Source organism: Brassica napus, chromosome A5, assembly GCF_020379485.1.
Source record: "Brassica napus cultivar Da-Ae chromosome A5, Da-Ae, whole genome shotgun sequence".
In the NCBI taxonomy this organism is placed as follows: domain Eukaryota; kingdom Viridiplantae; phylum Streptophyta; class Magnoliopsida; order Brassicales; family Brassicaceae; genus Brassica; species Brassica napus.
The window spans coordinates 5,668,738-5,688,334 of NC_063438.1; the positions used below are offsets into that span (position 1 = coordinate 5,668,738).

Consider the following 19,597-nt stretch of genomic DNA (forward strand, 5'->3'; position numbering starts at 1 on the left):
AAAAAAATACAAATCCAATAATAAACCATGATGTTGCTGTAGCAAGTTGCTACAAATTAAGCAAACTTTGACTTTTTCACTTTATTCTCATTCTGCTTTTGTTTTGGTAAACAAACTATAAAAGGCAGAACCTCATCACAATCTCTCAACACACAGAACTTCAAACATCAATCAAAGCCTTATACTCTCTTCTCAAAAAAAAATAAAATCAAATGGATGACATATCAGTGAGCAAAAGCAACAATGGAAATGTTGTTGTACTCAACATCCAAGCTCCTCCTGTTTCAAAAACTCAACTTCCTTCTTCTCCTCCCACATCTCCACCATTGTTATCTGTCCACTTCATGCAAAAGGTTAGTTCTTTTTTCAAAACCCATTAAGGAAAAACTGCTTAATTCACACTTCTTCTCCGTACCCTTTTTGAAGTTTTCTTGTTCACTTAATCTGCAGCTTATAGCAGAACTCGTGGGAACTTACTACTTGATATTTGCGGGTTGTGCCGCTATTGCCGTGAACGCTCAACACAACAATGTAGTGACTCTTGTGGGCATTGCGGTGGTTTGGGGTCTAGTGGTGATGGTTCTTGTTTACTCTCTAGGCCACATCTCTGCACACTTCAATCCGGCTGTCACTATCGCGTTAGCTTCTTGCAAGAGATTCCCTCTGTATCAACTCCCAGCCTACTTAATTGTTCAAGTCATTGGATCAACCTTGGCTTCTGCGACTCTGCGTCTTTTGTTTGACCTAAACAATGACGTGTGCAGCAAGAAACACGATGTCTTCCTCGGATCATCTCCTTCTGGGACTGACCTTCAAGCATTCGGGATGGAGTTCATCATCACCGGCTTCCTTATGATAGTTGTTTGTGCCGTCACTACCTCCAAGAGAACAGTAAGTGATCAACAAACAAAAACACTACACACATTTCTTGATCTTAAAATAATATGAATCTTGCAGACCAAGGAACTAGAGGGGTTAATCATTGGTGCAACGGTCACACTGAATGTTATCTTTGCCGGGTAATTTTCACTTTTCCCTTCTCAATCTATGTAAGCTTAACTCTTCTCTTTTGGCTAACAAATACAATCTTTTGTTGTACAGAGATGTATCAGGAGCATCAATGAATCCAGCAAGAAGCATAGGACCTGCACTTGTGTGGGGATGTTACCAAGGCATCTGGATTTACTTGCTGGCTCCAACACTTGGAGCAGTCTCAGCGGCCTTGATTCATAAACTGTTACCGGCTACACAGAAAACAAATCCTGAGTTCTCCAAGACAGGATCTTCTCATAAACGAGTTACTGATCTTCCTTTGTAATGATGTAGATAAAATCTTTAAGGTCAATACTCGTCCTTTTATCCGTAAATATGTTCAATGGCTTGCATTGTAAGTAATCCCTATCGGTAAGAAATGGTTGTAGAGTAGATGATATCTATATACATGTTTACTTGGATAGCAACCACTGTTCAATTCAGAGTAAGAGATGCATACTAAAACAATTTAATTTTGATAAATCAAGGGAAAAATCTTTGAGTGCAGAGAGGTAACTTGCCAAGAAAGCATGAGAATGTCAAACAAAACCTAAAGAAGTGTTTTTTTATAGAAATTGTCTCAACTAGAAGTCTAGAACCCTGATTGCTTACCTGTTCAGTTATGAGGGAGTAGACATCAAGGAGTAGACATCAACGAATATGGCAAAACAGCATCCTCCAGAAGCATGCCTCTGATCTTCCTGGTTTATTCAATACAGCTCCAAGCCCATGAGGTTATGTGCAACTTGATAGAAGAAAAACTCTTAACTATGATAGTTTAAATAGGAGACAACACAATTTCCCAAAAACAGCTTGAAACTAAAAGTCAACTTATTTATATTATAAATAAAAATATAAAATTCTTTAGCAAAAAAAAAAAAAAACTAAAAGTCAACTCTTGAGAAGTTCGAAAGTTTAAGGGATAAAAATTGTGCAACTAACCACTCCACTTGTTCCACAAAAAATTGTGTATGGGAGCTCTTTGTTGGAGGAGATGTGTCAGAGATGAAACAACTGGAGATAGAGGTACAGTTTCAAACAACTTTGACCAAGCCAACAAGATTGGAGGAGGTGGCTTTGGATCTGTGTTTAAGGTACAAAACATAATCTCAAAGCTGTAAAAAATATTTGAGCAGTAATCTTATAGAAACTCAATGTAAAGAAGGTAATGTTAGAGAGAGATTTTTTTTTTAAAATATAGGGAAAGCTAGCAGATGGAACACTGATTGCTTGTTTATGAATACACGGAAAATAATTGTCTCTCTGGTGCATTGTTTGGTAAGATTCACTTATTTTCTTGTAAAAGATCAAAAGTGGTTTCGTTAGATCTCTGTTGACTCGTTTACAGGAAAGAATAGTCAGAGACTTGAGTGGAAACAAGGCAGAAGATATGCATAGGAATAGCAAAAGGACTAATGTTTCTTCATGAGGAATCAACGTTTAAGATCATTCACCGAGACATCAAAGGAACCAATGTACTATTAGATAAGGACCTTAACGCTAAGATATCGGATTTCGGATTGGCTAGACTGCACGAAGATGAGAAGAGTCACATTAGCACCAGAGTTGCAGTAACAATGTAAGGCTTATATAAAGAAAGATATTATATGTTTCGAAACTAACAATGGTGGTTTTCTGTGGATATATGGTTCCTGAATATGCAATGAGAGGTTATCTAACAAAAAAGGCTGATGTGTATAGCTTTGGCATTGTGGCAATAGAGATTGTCAGTGGAAAGAGCAATGCAAATTACACACCTGAACATGAATCTTGTGTTGGACTTATAGATTGGGTACTGACAAACTTTGTATAAGAGACACATATAAATGATTGTTCATTGTTTAGTAAGAGCTTCTCTACCTTCTTTTATTCCTTCATGGTGTTTTTACAATCTTTTCTAGGATTTCTTGCTGCACAAGAAAGGGGATTCTGCAGGAATTATAGATCCAGAGCTAGAGGGCAAATTAGATATAGCTGAGGCAGAGAGAATGATCAGAGTTGCGCTTCTTTGCACAAACATGTCTCCGACACTAAGACCAAATATGTCGGAAGTTGTGAAGATGCTCCAAGGAGAGACTGAGATAAAACAGAGCATCTCGGACCCTAGTGTGTACGGAGATGACTTGCACTTCAAGGCAACATCAGAGACAGGGATGTCACCGTTTCCTTCAGATTATGCCATGTCTTCTCCATCTTCTTACGATCTGTATCCTCGTGAGCCTGAATCCATTGTTGTGGATAGAAGCCTAGTTTCATCTCCTTCTGCGTTTGCATAAGATATCTTCTTTTATGATTTTTTTTAACGTTGACAATTATATGTTCTGGAGTTATCATTTCTTTGATTCCTGTATCCGTTGAAAACTATTGATACTGAACTAATTTCCAACCTATATAATATACTAGAAATTTTCTGTTAACATATTATAAATGAAAGAAGGAAGAAAATCTCCAACAAGCTGAGTAAATCACAAACATTCTTTTAATTTTTATTTATTGATGTCAACAAAATATGGTTCTAATGATCTCCAAATTATAAAGTTTATATATATAAATTAATAAATATTGTCATTTTCAACATATATATATATATATAGCTTTCAGAATACAAGAATTGACCCATTCTCAGCGGTAAAATCCTTCACACCAGAAGAAGAAGACTCAACTCTGCTTGTAGCTTTCTTGACCTATCAATAAACGAAAAACATTATAAAATCATAATCTCAGTCCGAAGGCATAGTAACCAGATATTAGTATAGATTAAGAACAATCTATTGTTAAATTACAGTATAGCTTCTTACTTACCTCTTCATCCCAATTTGTAAGAAAGGTGATGATGGAGAGACATACACCTTGAACGATGAGTGCACATATAATTCCCAGCCAAAGCCCCTTAAATATTACAACATTTTAGTTAATATAGAGCTAACTTTGTAACCGTTTAATCTTAGAGAAAGTTAGGGATGAGCAAACAGAGATTCAGAGTTGGGCTCTATTTAATTTACCCGACCACCCAAGTGAAAGTGAAAACCAAGTAACAATCCCACAGGAATTCCTACAAGATAATATGATCCAAGATTCACAACAGCTCCTATCTTCTGCCATCCACATCCTCTAGCAATCCCTTTCAACCATTAATTAAAAAAAAAACAACATACCAAAATATTAAGCATGACAACATTGACATGTAATAACGGTGCTTGTAAGGTGGTTTGCCTTGCAAAAAGAAAAAAATGTTGCGTTTGAGTGAAGCATATAAATGACCTGAAAGAACACTTTGGAAGCTGTCTAGGCAATGGCCTAAGGCGAGAATCGGCAACATTGAGGCTACAAAGTTGACTACTTCTGGGTCACTACTGTATGCGAATCCCCATATCTTCCTTATTAATATCAAAACCGAACCAACTAGTATGCTCTCTAAGATTGCGATGCTGATGACCACACGAACCGCAAGCTTAGCCACTTTGGGATTCCCTCCTCCTAACTCATTTGACACCCTTGTGCTATATGGATTATAAAGGACAATTTAACAAATAAAGTTACATATGTTATATTAAGTCTTGATGCAGTCATACATAAGGTTTGTACGGACCTTGCGGCGCCACTGAGGCCAAATGGGATCATCCAGATTGTTCCTGATGTATTAAGGCTGCAAAAAATTTCTTACTAAATCCACTCATAAACAATAACTAAACTTATTACATATGAGAAAGAGTATTATAATATATTCTGATTAATTAGTTTGGTATCTCATCAATCACCACTGACTGAGATATGATTTCAAGACATAATTATAATTATTTGCCTTTGGAAATTAGATATACTATTTATGTTCCTACACATGCTAAAAAGATGTAAGCTTAACAGAACACAGTAATTTATGTTTTGGTATTTGTGTTCATATCAAAAAGATACCAGTTAATAAACCCTATACTTACCAGATTGATAGGACAGAAGTTTCTAAAACCGGGTTGGGAAGAAGTCCGGACGAGAGAACCATAAATTCAAAGGACCACATCTCTAGGCTGCTCAAACAACATCGCCGAAAATAAATATGCTTTAAATGGATTCTAATTTAAGAAATAAAGTTGAGCAAGAACTACCAAATCTCAACATTATACAAAACTTGTTTCCCAAGGTGCTTCCGATAAATGATTAATATAGGCATTTGGTCGTTGGACTTACCAGACCATAAGTGCAGAAGGAATAGCAAGCTTCATAAATGGGATGATGTCGCGTAGAGCCTCCTTAGAGAAACCGGTCCAGGTGAGTGAGCAAGAAGGCGAATACTTGACGTAAAACGACAATAGGATGACATTAAGCCAATACGATATGGCATTGGCCACAGCAGCTCCTCTAAACCCTAAACCAGATTTTAACACCAAGACCCAACAGAGGATCACATGAAGACAAGTGGTGACTCCAGAACACAAAACCACAGGAAACACATTGTTCTGTGCCTGCAAGAACCTGTTGAGACATTGGAGAAGACCGTAGGCGAAGATGCTAGGGATCATGAACTTGGCGTAGGAGCCAGAGAGGTGTGCGATGGATTTATCTTGGCCGAAGAAGAGGAGGAAGTGCTCTGTGTTGGCCCAAATGATGGAGAGAGGAATAGAGTAGAGTGTAAGAACAAGCATTGCTCTTTGCATCTGTATGCCTAGCATTCCGTACAGCTTTGCTCCGTAGGATTGGCCACAAACCGTGTCCAACGCACTTGCTGTTCCCATCTGTTCAGAAGAGTATTTTTTTTTTCTTGTTTTTTTTTCAGAAGAGTATTTTTCTTTATGATTAGATTTTGCTTTCTTGCTTCACAAGTAAGCGGTCAACGAAAGTGTTGATATCATTCGATTTAAAAGTTTCGAGATCATTTACCGTTCAATGTATGATATATGTTAAAAAAAAAAAAAAGTTTAGACAAAGCAAGAACACCTTTGATTCTTTAACTTTGGCTCTTTGTTTTCGAAACACGATTCTTTAATTTTGGCATTTTCGCTTTTCTTCTTCAAATGACAAAATATTATTGTTTTTGTAGCATAATAAGACAATCAAATATGCATACGCAACTTGGAAATTCAAACAAGGTGGCTTAGTGGCCTGATAATGTACGTAGTAGCTGAAATACATTTTCCATTTTCTATGTACTTTTTCTTTTAGAAATCCATTTCGATATATGTATGTTGAAAGAAGCCTTGGGGATAATTAAAATTATAAGGGAAATTAAAATACTCAAAAATTACCTAATCTAATAGTATTTGTTACAAAAAAATATATATCATTTCAGTTTTTTGAAATGTTTCACAATATAACATAATACTTGATTAATATTTAAATATTTAAAGGTTGTTAATTTCATACATTTGGCAGACGTCATTAGTTGAAATACTCAAATTTATTTTTTAATATAAAAAATAATTGTATTTATTATTCTCTCTCAAACTCGTGATTGATCCAGGAAGAAGCTGGATAATGAGACCCTAAAAGTTCCAATTATGGGAAAATGCCAAATCCTATCCTGTAGCAAACTTCAGTTATTGAAAATGAAACATCTCCCGAAATAAAGAGACTAATAATTGTTTTTCTTTGTCAGAATGAGCTTTGATTGAAAAAAAAACACTTTTCAGTTTTGAGTACCCAAGAAACAACGTTTAAGAATACCTTAAGGTTACAAACCCAAATTTGAGAAGTGATTTTCTATTAGTTAGGAATTTTATTTATTAACAATTCCTATTCAATTGCTGAGGAAGGTGAGTAAAATTAATAAATATAATATTCTTAATAAAATAGATCGTCAAGGTAAAGCCGAGATTTCCAGATTATAATATCTACAACAAGTGTGAAAATTTTAATTTTTAAATGTTGGAGTATTAATAGGATACTAAAAATAAGTCAAGAATTTATATATTTTTGTAGCAACTGAAAGTTGTGTCAGATGTTTTTCTAAAACTTTCCCATCTGTTAAAGACTTAAAAATAATCACACAACCAAGTTTCAGAGCCAGAATAATTTTTGTTGTAAATTTAAAAATGAGTAGATTATCATACTTGCTTAAGCATATTAGTGATTTTTAGATATACACATAACTTAAGGTTTTAAAACTGGTTTTTGCCGTTTAGACTTTAGATAGCCGATATATTATTACACCGGTACGTACAAATATTCATTCATATAAATCTGCAGTTTTCTTAGATTGCTCAGCCGATGAATATACTTTTAACGGTAACCTCTTTTAACTATCGGTACTTTTTTATTTTTTTGAGAAAAAACTACTATCGGTATTTTGAACACTGTCAAATATGAGTATCACTATGGTAAAGAAATGAAGTATGTATATAATGTGTATATATGTGTGTATATGTAAAGAGAGAGTAGTAAGAGAGAAAAAAAATACTGACAAGGAAGGTGAAGCCGGTGACTGAGGCGAAAGAGGTGGCAACGGCGGCGGCAGAAAGAGGAAGGGAGCCAAGATGTCCTACGAACATAACTGAGATTACTTGCAGACAAAACTGAAGAAGACTCACTGCTATTAGTGGTCCAGCTAGCCATAGCTGCTTCTTCACTTCCTCCTTTATTCCACTACTCTTCTCTCCGATGAGAGGCCATGACAACACATGGTCTATCTCCTCCTTCATTATCGCTTTGCTGCAAGAATGTGTAGATCCAAGAAAAGAAAGCAAAGTAACAAACTCTTTGATCCCTGTCTTTTGGGGATTCGTGTTGTGTTCAGTATCTCTCTACTGATCTGTGGAGATAGATTAGTGTATTTATATTCTTTTAAGGATATAGAGACAATTACATGTGACCTATGTGCCTACCTACGTGTCTCCAGTACAGTGGAAAGTTGAACCATCCGAAAAAGTTTTGATAGGGAGATCAGACATGAATGAACCCATCTCAATGTATTATTGGTCCCTTAATTGGTGGGGGATCTTTTAGATAGCAACTAAAGTAGTATATGTTCTAGATGTTTTTTCTTTTCTTTTTAGGTTGGTGAAATATCAAGTTGTGATAGAAATATAAGATGTCTCTTATACGTTAATAAAAACTATAAAATACGGAAGATTTCTGTATTTCATGCATCATTAGTTCAATACAAGAAAACAGCCATTAGTGATGCATTGATCCGGTTCTTTTATTTGTTAATGTGATATTATGATAAATCAAATCTGGTCTTAATCAATCCCCGATCTCTAATGAGCTTTTGAAAAACTAATAATCCCTCTAATTTTTTTAAAAGTTTCATTTTAGATTTATTTTCTTGTTTCAAAAGAGTATCATTCTACACTTTCAATGCAACTTTACATATTAAATCTATTTTTATCCTTTTAAATAATTAATAAATTTTTGATTTAAATTATTTTAATCAATATATTTTTATTTAGTAATCAATATATTTTACTTTAAAATCTTACATTAAATAAGAACATATTAGTATATTTTACAAAAAAAACAATTTATGTGAAATATGTTGAAGTGACAATTTTTTAATGAAATGGAAGGAGTATAACACTTGTCAATGCTAATGCTATTAGAATTGTCTCAAATCCATTATTGGCAATTAAGAAGGGTGTATCGAATATTTTTAAAAACGTCTTAATATAAAAATGTGTACATTATTTGTTTCTTTCATCTTCTAGTACAAGAACTAACTTACACTGTCTTAAAAAGAATTGACGTCTGAACAAACTCTGGGACAGTGGACTCATGGCGAGGATTGAATTTGATAGGCGTGAGTTTCTTTTATTGCGTCTTTCCGTCTCAGTTAGGACATATAGTTGGAGGGCAAAACCAGTTTAATCTCTATTATAAAAAAAGCACAAGACAAAGAGACGGATTGGATCTCATGAGTCATGACGTGAGAACCGTGGTGGACGTGCACGTGGTTAAAGTTATTCGGTGCCAAACACATAAGTCAATAGAGCGAAAAATCTGATAAGTTCTGGTTCATCATATATTTCCCTTATGTAAATCGCTTTTTAAAAATATTTTCTGGCAACTAAAGACAAAAGCTCCTCTCTCTCATCTATGTTCTCTCTCTAAGATCTTTCACAGGAGAGAGAGAGGGTGATTGTTTTTGATTGCCGATGGTTTCGTCCGGTATGGACTCCTGTTCGTCCGGTATGGACTCCTGTTCGTCGAACCCAGACTCTGGGAAGCGGTGGTTTTCTACCACCGTTTTCACCAGCTTTTGCTTCCGGGATGTGATGGTTTTCGTAGCATCATCTTCGCCGGTTTTGTTCCGGTTTTAAGTTGATCGGCGTTTTTTGTGGTTCTCTGTTGAAGCCGACTCTTGAGATAATCAAAATTGATGATCTCGATTATAGACGGCGTAATTTCTTCTTGGAAACGTTTGATCCGTCAGTCTAGGTTTAACGATGGCGTTCATGGTGAGGGTTGCTCTGGTTGAGTTGCTTTTTCGCCGGTTGAGTTCCGTCGTCGCAAACCTTTTTCTGGCACCGGAGGAAGACGATGGTTGTTTCCTTGACGCGTGTTTCCAAATCGTGTGTCGATTGAACACGTGGTGGGTGACTTTTCATCCCTTTCCCTACGGTTCCTCTTGCGTGGTTTTGGTTGCAAGTTGTATTGTAAAATTGGGCTTTTTGGGCTCTTTGGCTTGTTAGACCTTCGTGTTTGGTTCTTAGTTTCTTGTTTGTCCTTTCTTTTGGATTTTCTTGTATTCTATGTTCTTGTTTAATAAATCATCTTGTGTAAAAAAAAATCCCTTTTTAAAACTTTACTAGATTTTGACCCGCGCTTGGAAAGCGCGGGGTTGTTGGATTATATTATAATATAAAGTTTTATTATATTGAAAAACATAATTTTTAACAGCTATATAATCTACAAATTAGTTTATTTGAGATTTTATTAGTACATTTTTACGTAAGTTTTTTTTCGACATAAGAATTATATCCGGATCAAAAAAACAAACCGAACCGACCCAAAATTATAGGTTTAGTTCAGGTCTAGAGAAGATAACATATTGGGTTTTTTTGACCCGCTTGTCATTGTTTGAGTCCGGGTCCTACCCTAGACCCGATCATAAATATGTGTTTATTAGGTATATTTGGATATTCCGAATATGTTTCCGGTATTATGGATATTGTTTTTAAGTTTTTGGTTTACGATTAGAGTTTTGATTTCAGGTAAATTTTTCAAATTAAAAAAAAAAATTTCCGGTATTTCAGGTAATGTTTCCGGTATTATGGATAAAATTTTGGTATTTTTCAGTTCATCGTGTCAGATGTTGAATAAGATTTTAAAATTTTAGGTATTTGAATTTTTTTGGTATTTGTTTGGAGTTTCAAATACTTTTCGTGTTTCGGATATTTTTCAGATTTTTCATATATTTCAAATTCTTTTAGAATCTTAAACACCCGAACATATGTGGACCCATTACGTCTATATCAGGTCCAACAACCTTTTGATATAAATTTTTAACGTTATTGTACAAAAACATGGTTGATGAAATATTTTTCTGAGTAAAGGTATCATAAGAAATAATATTAAGATGTGTTAAAAATATTTAAAATATTGTATGTTTAGAATGAATAATGTATTATCAGAAAAATAATAAATAGTTATACATAACTCCAACAACTTTTTTATATAAAATTTTTTAAAACTCTTTCCTTTTTAATAGTATTGATTCGTTTTAAGTGAAAAGTAAATAAAAGTATAATATCTAAATAAATAATTTTCAAAATCTTGAATAATCAATACTGATATCGTGAAGTCAGGTTAGCTTTAATAGAACCAATGAATTTCTTCATTTTTGTGAAGGTAACATGAATATTCAGAAAAAAAATCATTTTTAAATATGAAAATATTATCAAACTATAAACGGTTGAAAGTTTAGTATATAATATGAGATTTTAGTGAGAAAGTTTATATATAATATGATTATTTTATTATAAACGAAAGAGGAAGTTAGAATGTACACATATATGTCTTGTAATTTATCTTGCTTTAAATCATATATTATATGATAAAAGTGATAATATAAAATATTAGTTTCAATGATTTTACGATTAAAAATCAAAATGATAAATATAGTAATAGTAATGATAAGGATTTAGGAGTGAGATTTAAATAAATAAAAGAATTGACTAAATTATTGTTAGAGAAATATATGGTAACATATTGTTAGTATAAATTTAAAGTAAGACCAAAAATAATGAATTAAATGAAAAAGTCCAAACAACTTTGATAGGTAGATTTTTTTAGACTCCTTCCCTTTTAAATAGTATTGATGACTTGGTTCTATGCAAGTTCTATGTAAAAAACAGTTTTTGTAACTTTTCTAATAAAGATAATATTAAGAGAAAGAAACGCAAGACATTTTTTTTTCTGCTAAATTGTACAAAGAAGATTTAGTAAGATTTAGAGTTTGAACCCATCTTGGCAAAAAAGAATAAAAACAAGATGGATCAAAGAAAATAAGCCTACAAAAAATAACCTATCTCAACCACATAACCATTAGAGATTGGAAGTGTTTCCTCTTTCTCCTTGCAGAGATTATATTTCTCGTCTCTTTGTCAATATCACAGAAGATAGATGCAGCCGTTCGAGATGTCTGATTATGTATAAAATTATTCTTTCTGTTTCCATAGGTGGAAGACAAAAGCTTATACTGCTACCTTCCTCAAAAGAGTTAGGCAAGACAAATATTACGACAACGAAACTAAGACTAAAGAAATATAATACCACAACAAGAGGGGAAAGATAACGACTTGAAACTAATTATAAGAACACTCCCAAAACCAAAGACAATCTAGCTTCTTGCAGGCCTTTGACACAAGCTTTCAACCAAACCAGAGACGAGCTCTCAACTAATATACTTTAAAAATTATTACGTCTTTCGGCATTTTAAATTATATTTTTTGTTGCCCAAAAGAAAATTATTTATTGTAAATTGTAAAATGTTAACAAGCGGATATAATCATGAATAACACTGTAACGACTGAATTAAATAAATAAAATGTAATAAGAACAATGATATTCTGAAAATCAGTGCCAAGATAACCTTTTGTTAATTTTACTACAAGCGAGAACATAACATATCATCAAATTGGAATGCTTATAATTTGATGTATATGAAGTTTATAATAACTTTGAAAAAAAAAACAAATTCAAGATCTGATTACAATTAACAAATGAACAAAATGGTATGTAAAGTTTCAGTCAAAAATGTGGTTTTGAATAAACTATAACTTCTCTACTTATATCTTAAAACATTGCGAGAAGCTTACTTGCTTTTCTTCTTCCCAGCCGGTTTCTTCTGACCACTCCTGAACTTTTGGAACTTAGTAGTGGCAAGTGCTTCCGCAGCGCTCTTACCTTCCAACCTCTTCGTCAGCTTAACCACACTAGACATACCTCTGACTGCAACCGCCCTCTGATCTGGTCTACGGCTCATCATCTTGCGGTCAAGTGGCCAATATGCATAAGGTTCAAGCTTATCTTTCCTTTTAAGATCCCCACTTGCCTTTTTGCTTGCATACTCTTTCCCTGTGTAAGCGTATCCAGACTCTGATGTCTTTAGCCTCTTCTGGTTCTTCTTCGACGAGTTTGCAGAGAACCTGCTCTTGGCATCCGAACCTGCATCAGAGATTTCTTTTCTTTTGGCTCTCTCTCCTTCGTAGATGATTAGCCGTCCTTCCGCATCAAACTCTGCTTCTTCATCCGAGTCAGCTTTCCGTTTTCTGCCAAGCTCACTTGATCGAAGAGCTGATCTTGTTTTGTATCGGTCCATTAAGTCAAGCGGTTCATCATCTGACTCATCAACTTCAAGATGACTCTGCCTCGGATGTTTCTTGGATGCTTTATATTTCAACACAGAGGGAGCCTTACTACGGCCATTCGATTCCCCATCCATGTAGTCTCCGTCGCTGTCCTCGTCTTCATCCGCAAAATCAGAAAATATCTTTGTATCATTCCAACGGCTGGCCCTGGAAGACAAAAAAAATCAAGAACATGCATTACTTGACTACTCAGAAAATCCTATGAGAGATTATCTGAAAGCGGAGTTGGGAAAGGTACTTTGATAGAGTTTCTTTTGAATGCTGAGATCTACTCATCTCAGAGCCAGCTGCATATTTCCTCTCTTTACGTTCCTTGACCTGAGATAAAACCAAGAGAAGATGTTTGGTATACACTACCCGGATACTGAAATCTAGACAGCTTTGAAAAATGTTAGCAAACCTTTCGGATGTTTGTAAGGAGTTTCATATGTTCCTCAGGCATCACAGACTTGACAGCCTCAGTACCACATTTCTTGATTAGCATCTCCAACAATAGCCTCACCTATTATACCAACATGACTCTTCAAAATAGGACAAGAAGCAGCAAAAACAAATCCTAATTTATTATATATATACACAACTAGTATGTATGCCTGCGAAAAAAGCATACTACAGGAGAGGTATTTGAAACAAACCTTTGCTTTAAAAAGGTTTTTGGTTCCTTCTGGCCACTTAAGTAAGCCTTCAACAATGCTCTTTAAGTTTGCGTGTAGTCCTTCAACGGGTGATTTAGCCACCAACACCTTTAACAAACCTAAATTTGCCTGTTTTCCAGAATAGATTTGGTTCCAAGTTTCAGAAAGAGAAAATGGCTAACTTGCAGCAACATATAGTCGTGGCTTCTTTATAGAGAAGATAGATAAACTCACTTTTGTGATTTCCTTATTTTTCCTCTGGAGGAGAAGAAATGTTGAAGGAAGCAAATTGTAAGCACTAGCTATGAGTTCGGAAAACTCATAGGTCAAACGAGCTACTCCCTTAACAGCAGCACTAATCATCTGAGGTTTTTCTCCAGCCAAACAACCAACCACCTATGACGGTTACAGCAGAGATCAATAACCAATCTTGACGCAAAAAGGAAAACCAAAATCCTGAAAAAAAAAATGTTACAGTGACTTGTTAGGATTAGATTAAACATACCATATTGAAGTAACCATGTAATTTCTCAGTGTCTCCACCATTTTCCTCATCTGCGTATGCATGTCCAATCTGAACAAGCACGTCATAGGCTCTGCTTCTTGTTTTCTTATTTACCTGCAGAAACAGCAGAGATCTGAATAATGATTCTTGCACTATCATTAGTTTAAACACAAACAGTTTCAAGCAATGTTTAGTACCTCCTTTAAGGCAAGTATAACTTCGGGTAGAAATGAAGAAACAATGTCCTTTCTCGCCTTTAAATCATCCTGTACGGGGGAAAAACATCAGATTTAGCGTAATGCATTTCGTCAAAATACACATAAAGCTACAAGGTTTAGCTTCTTACCGTCTTTGACGCATAAGCTAACAGGAAGTATAAGCAATCAAGTTTATGGCGCTTAGCAGAGACATGGCATATATTGTGCATCAGCTCAAGCAACTCCTCGAGGTTCTTTGAAACAAATCCATCAGAACTCTGGCAACAGAAACATTTATAACGAAGACATTAGTCAATGATTTATTTTAAAAACGAAAGCTTAAGTTAATGGCTTCGAAGGACCTAAAGAAACTGCATCAATGTATAGGGGTAATTACTTATTATTAGCCATCTACTGTTGAACGTCAAGTAAGCAAGCATATATTATCTTGAGACGTGCAAACAAAATGTAATCACCGCATCCTAGCAATGAAATTTAGATTCTAAAGCGAGAATAAAATTAGTCAATTACGCACAAAAGGAATCAATATACTTGACATGGTTAAGCATGGAATCTTAAGGCAAAGGAAGCAATACCTTTAAGATAACGGAAAGAACTTTGTACGCCTTCTTTTGAATTTGGCCCTTGGGATCCTGCAGTTTAAGATCCACATCAGTATATACTAAAGTCATCTTGGCGTAGTAATGAATCACAGCCACACCCAGCACAATAAATCAACTTACAAACCTGCATTGCAGGCTTCAAGGAACTGAATACGGTATCTACTGCTTGACCATCCAAACCAGGCAAAAGAGAAACTAACAGATCAAACAACCTTGCCCTGAAATTAAAAGTAGACAATAATGTCAACTCTGGGTCAGTAGCAACTAAGAAAACCAGAAACACATTTGGAAGTAACAGTACCTAAGGTTGGAAGAAGAATTTTTGTCTGATGTATGATCCACGTCCATCCCACTAACAGAGCTTTCATCTTCGGCAATGGCAGTTTTCGTAGCCATTAAAAGCTCTCGCAGCGTCTTGAAAAGTAGCTTTGAAACAGTCTTTTTCTCCGCTATGGAAGCCAAATTCCCTATCGCAGACTGAAAGTAAGACAACAAAAATTATCAAATACTCTGATAAGCTCTCATAACGTTAAGGATATCTAATTAGAGAGGGACAGAGACAAACCACACAAGAAAAAAAAATAGAACAAACTTTGGTGACATTTAGTGAGCCCTTTAAGATTGTTAGTTACCTGAAGAGAACCGCCATCATCTTTGCCAGATTCATGAAATATCTTTGACAACACATCCAATAACTTAGGAGCACACGACCGCATAACTTCCAAATTAGCTGCCGCATGGTGTGAATCATAACGAGTAATAGCTCGAACCAACGCAGGACTTGCTGCATCATTGACAGGTACTTCCTTACCCTCCACAACATCCTTATTTTGCTGAATCAGAATATTCAAACTGGTGCATATAACTCCACGGGTTTCAGCCTGCGTTTGAAGAGCTCCACACAATATTCGCCCCAGATCCTCAAAGCTCTCCGCGGTATCCACAGGATAATTACAAAATGAAGGTAACAGAGCCCATAATGAGTATACAAGAGAATCCACACTCCTAGATGCTGCAGTAAGACCTTGGAGCTTAAGCTGCCATCCAAAACAGCAACATTAGAGAGCAATAAAATAAGATAAAAATATACTTCGTATAAAGATAAAAGAAATTACCTGTTGAGCTTTATGGCTCATTGTTTCTATCATTCTAAAAATAGTCTCTGTGAAGAAACTTAGCCGTCCTCCAACTGTGTATTGCTTCAGGATTGGGAAGAGCCAAACGTTTATCTCAGACAGATCACTCGCCTCAAGGTTTAAACGCACAATGTTTAAAAATGTTTCAGGTCCCATAGCACCAAGGGCTGATCCTACACACTCATGCAACTGGGGATCGCCAACAAAGATAACATCAGTTAAACAAAAAGTCAGGAATCATTCATTTCTATCTAATTTTTGTACCAATAGCATAAGAGCTACCACTAAGTCAATACAGAAGTAGAAAAGGATCACCACACGAAGTGTACCCAAATGATTAAGCGTTTTAAGACTGTAAAAGAAATCAACACAGCCCAATATCTTTCGACATAGTTTCAAACACAGTATGCTATTGCTTCCCACAACTCGCTATGTCGATAACCTAACGGTAAAGAGTCTAAAGACTATTGTAATCCGATCACAACTGACATAACTATCTCAAGTACTTATACTTCAATCTAGAACCTGAGCAGATGGTCATTAGGATCCAATACTAGAGCGGTAAAGTTACCTGCTTCCTATAAGGAAATCCTTCATCAGGTAAATCTTGCATATCTGATAAGTCCTCAAGGGTCTTCCTCATAAAATATGAAGATTCTTCCCCTGAAAATTAAATGAACGGCACATTACAACTAAGCAAACAATTGCTCAATATAACTCCCTGAAGTACAAAGAAACAAGACAGAATAACAAAAATTACCTAATTTATTGAACATGGTCGAAACAACTTGAAAAGCCATGTCCCAGACCGCATGGTACTTGTAATCAAGCAAGCTTTCAACCGTTGCACAAAGTTTCTCAATGACTGTTGGACTAGACTTCTTTACATCCAAGTTTGAATTCCGGATTCCATTGACGCCTTCTCTGATCAAGCTTTCATCAATGCATGAACATATCAAACTCTTCAATGCATCTGTTGCTGCAAAGATCGCCTCCTCATGTTCAGATGCAATAATATCTGCCAAAGGCAAAGATCATGGCAACAATCAGATAAACCGCATTGACAAAAAAAAAAACAGGAAGGAGCAGAGATACAACAGCATACCTTTCAGACCATTGAACACACCAGGAAGCTTAACCACGCAAACATCTCTGTTTAGAGAAAAAGCCCTCACCATCCCAACTTTAAACAAACGTGCTGTGGAGGTCATGGCATCAGCAGATGTTTCCGGCGCCGAGAACAGTACAGCAGCGTGATACAACACTTCCACAAGCGCCTCAACTGGAACCTCAGATGTTGGATTGAGACAAAGCGCGTTTAAAGAGTCTATCACTGGCCTTGCAACGAATGCATCTCGCGTAACCATCAGCATCTTAAATCCCTCAATCACAGTAGCTACATGTTTCTTAGACATCAGGGCCACGCATTCTTTTAGAGTGCTGAGAAGGTAAAGCACTTGCTGTGCTCCTTCGGCAGAGCGAGCTTCTGAGTTATGAGCGAGATCTAAATGTTTCTGGAACGATTCTGCGATGGTTCCACTCACTGATTGACATGCCTTTGTACCACGAGTTTTCTCCAGGACATCACGGAGACACGAGTTTGCTAGCTTTCTTACCTTTCCATCTGAATGAGTTGCAAGATTCAGCAAGACGCTGTGAGCTTCAGAGACTTCGTTCCCCATCGTGAGGAGATGAACTAAACACTTCAATGCCGAGATCAAGCACTCAGGTGTAACTGATCTTAGACGCAGAACGCTGAGGACGAGACGCAAAGCCAAACCATTCCTCTTCAATACTCCAGCTGAGACTTTAGGGAACACAAGTGAAAGGATGACAACATGTGGCTGGACCACATCCAAAGGTGGTTCAGCGTCTGAAGACAAGAGGCTGTCCAGCGAGCTGCACGTGGCGGCGAAGTAAGCCACAGGCGTCCGGCTATGGTTACCTTCCGCTAGAGCTTTTGATAGCTCGTCGATCACAGCGCAGAGGTGGTTAAGGTCTGGTCGTTTGGATTGGGATAAGCGAGAGAGCATGAACTCCCCAAAATCACCGGAAACAGGGAGGTCTGGTTCTGAAGGTGTGAGGCACAAGCCGGTTTCAATGCCGAGACATAATGAATCCATAACTAGGTTCCGTTTACTTGACTAGTCCAGGTGGAAATGTCTACAAATAGAACAGGAACTATTAGGTTTTGTTTGAGATTGTGATGAGAAACAAAAAAAAAGACAGAACCTTTTAATGCAATTGTAACTAATCAAAAGCTAAAAACAGTCTTTGTAATGTTCAAGTGTAAGATGGAGATTCTGATGATATGTGAAACAATAAAAGAGAGAACTTTATCATGCGATTGTAACTAATCAAAAGCTGAAAACAACCTTCGTAGTTTTCATTACAGCTGAAACTAATCTTCAGAACATGTAACGATCAAAACTCTACAAAAAAAAAATTGTACAAGACCACAGATAGCTTTTAAATGTATGGTCTCAGAAAAAAACATGAACTAAGCGAACAATAAAGCTTCGAACTTTAGACTGAAAGAATTAGGAGGAGAGGAGGATAAAGTTCTTCGAGATTCTAACCTGGATATGGCGAAGGCGGAGACCCTTCGTGGAGTTTGTTGCTGCTCGAAGACCGGTGAGTACAGAAGTCTGAATGTCTGATGTTGGCGGCAATGAAACGAGAAGCCTTTTAGGGTTCCACGGTTTAAGATTTAATCCAGTTTTATCATTTTAAAGCGGTTTTGACCAAAAGATTGCGGTTTAACCGGTACGGTCTCCATTTAAAAACATTGATTTATACGATTAAACGTCCCTTTTCTTCATAGTTAATCCAGTATTAAAAAACACTAAAAGTAAATTCTTGAGTTGGTTGTATGTCTTTGGATTTACCAATAGATTAGTTATGTTTCTTATTCAAATTACTTTAACTATAAAATCCAAATTTTTTTGCCAAAACTGCAAAATCGGAATTTTCTGCATAAATCGTAAAATCGAATTTTTTCGCCACAACTATACAATTTCCTATAAAAATAATTAATTATATTAAGTTAAATCGGTCAACAGAGTTCTCACTAATTTTAAGTCTAACTCATTTAATAAATGGATCTTAACAAAACTATCTATTTAAAAGTCATTTAACTAAGGGGGCGACTGGTTTTCCCGCTACCACTCGCAAACGCAGCTTTTGCGGTTGATAGCGGTTGTTGGTGGTTTACAACAATCACTCAAATCGCTCTAAACCGCTTCAAACCGCTATGAATCTCATAAATTCAAAAGCTGGCTCTAGCTAGCGTTTGCGGTTGCGGGCGGTTGCGGGAGGGTAAAAATTTTTTCTTTATTTAAAACAATATATATACAAAAGTAAAAATATTTAATAAAAAATTTTAAATTGAAATTATGAAAATATAAAAATATATCTATTATATTTCAATTAATATTATAAAATTTTATAATAAAAAAATTTCAATAAATTTTCAAAAATTAAAATTATAACTTTCTAAATATAAATTTTATATTTATTATAATTTTCTAATTTTTGATATTTTTATAATTATATTAAATGTAAATATTATTAATTTATTATTTGATTGTTACCGCATTTGGTAGTTAACCAGTCATAAGTCACCTGTAAACGCACTAATTTTTAACCGCAGTACTAGTCGTACAAATCTC

General features: G+C 35.6%; 3 protein-coding genes across 4 annotated transcripts; 1 reads left to right on the forward strand and 2 right to left on the reverse strand.

Moving 5' to 3' along the window:
• Positions 1–133: 133 nt before the first annotated feature.
• LOC106450289 (aquaporin NIP2-1) lies at positions 134–1,473 on the forward strand. Its single transcript, XM_013891937.3, has 4 exons — positions 134–353; positions 451–891; positions 958–1,019; positions 1,102–1,473. Exons 1-4 carry the CDS (start codon positions 213–215, stop codon positions 1,316–1,318), a joined length of 861 nt encoding a protein of 286 aa, XP_013747391.3. The 5' UTR covers positions 134–212; the 3' UTR covers positions 1,319–1,473.
• A 1,428-nt stretch (positions 1,474–2,901) lies between these two features.
• On the reverse strand, positions 2,902–7,781 carry LOC106447501 (protein DETOXIFICATION 15). 2 transcript variants are annotated; one of them, XM_048780696.1, is made up of 9 exons: positions 7,425–7,781; positions 5,215–5,759; positions 4,968–5,054; positions 4,622–4,678; positions 4,294–4,532; positions 4,035–4,153; positions 3,835–3,921; positions 3,649–3,716; positions 2,902–3,294 (listed from the first exon to the last, which is right to left on the reverse strand). In XM_048780696.1, the coding sequence occupies exons 1-9, from the start codon at positions 7,659–7,661 to the stop codon at positions 3,285–3,287; spliced, it is 1,449 nt and encodes a 482-aa protein (XP_048636653.1). In that variant the 5' UTR covers positions 7,662–7,781; the 3' UTR covers positions 2,902–3,284. The 2 variants fall into 2 exon arrangements, with proteins under 2 accessions (XP_048636653.1, XP_013744889.2); XM_013889435.3 differs by lacking the exon at positions 2,902–3,294 and having other exon boundaries at positions 3,563–3,716.
• Positions 7,782–12,089: 4,308 nt separating this feature from the next.
• On the reverse strand, positions 12,090–18,623 carry LOC106447503 (RRP12-like protein). The gene is made up of 17 exons (XM_013889438.3): positions 18,506–18,623; positions 17,032–18,089; positions 16,687–16,944; positions 16,498–16,589; positions 15,906–16,115; positions 15,423–15,827; positions 15,092–15,267; positions 14,915–15,008; positions 14,764–14,820; positions 14,317–14,445; positions 14,168–14,236; positions 13,971–14,084; positions 13,700–13,861; positions 13,466–13,594; positions 13,231–13,332; positions 13,069–13,148; positions 12,090–12,977 (listed from the first exon to the last, which is right to left on the reverse strand). Exons 2-17 carry the CDS (start codon positions 18,047–18,049, stop codon positions 12,275–12,277), a joined length of 3,798 nt encoding a protein of 1,265 aa, XP_013744892.2. The 5' UTR covers positions 18,050–18,089; positions 18,506–18,623; the 3' UTR covers positions 12,090–12,274.
• Between the last annotated feature and the right edge of the window lie 974 nt (positions 18,624–19,597).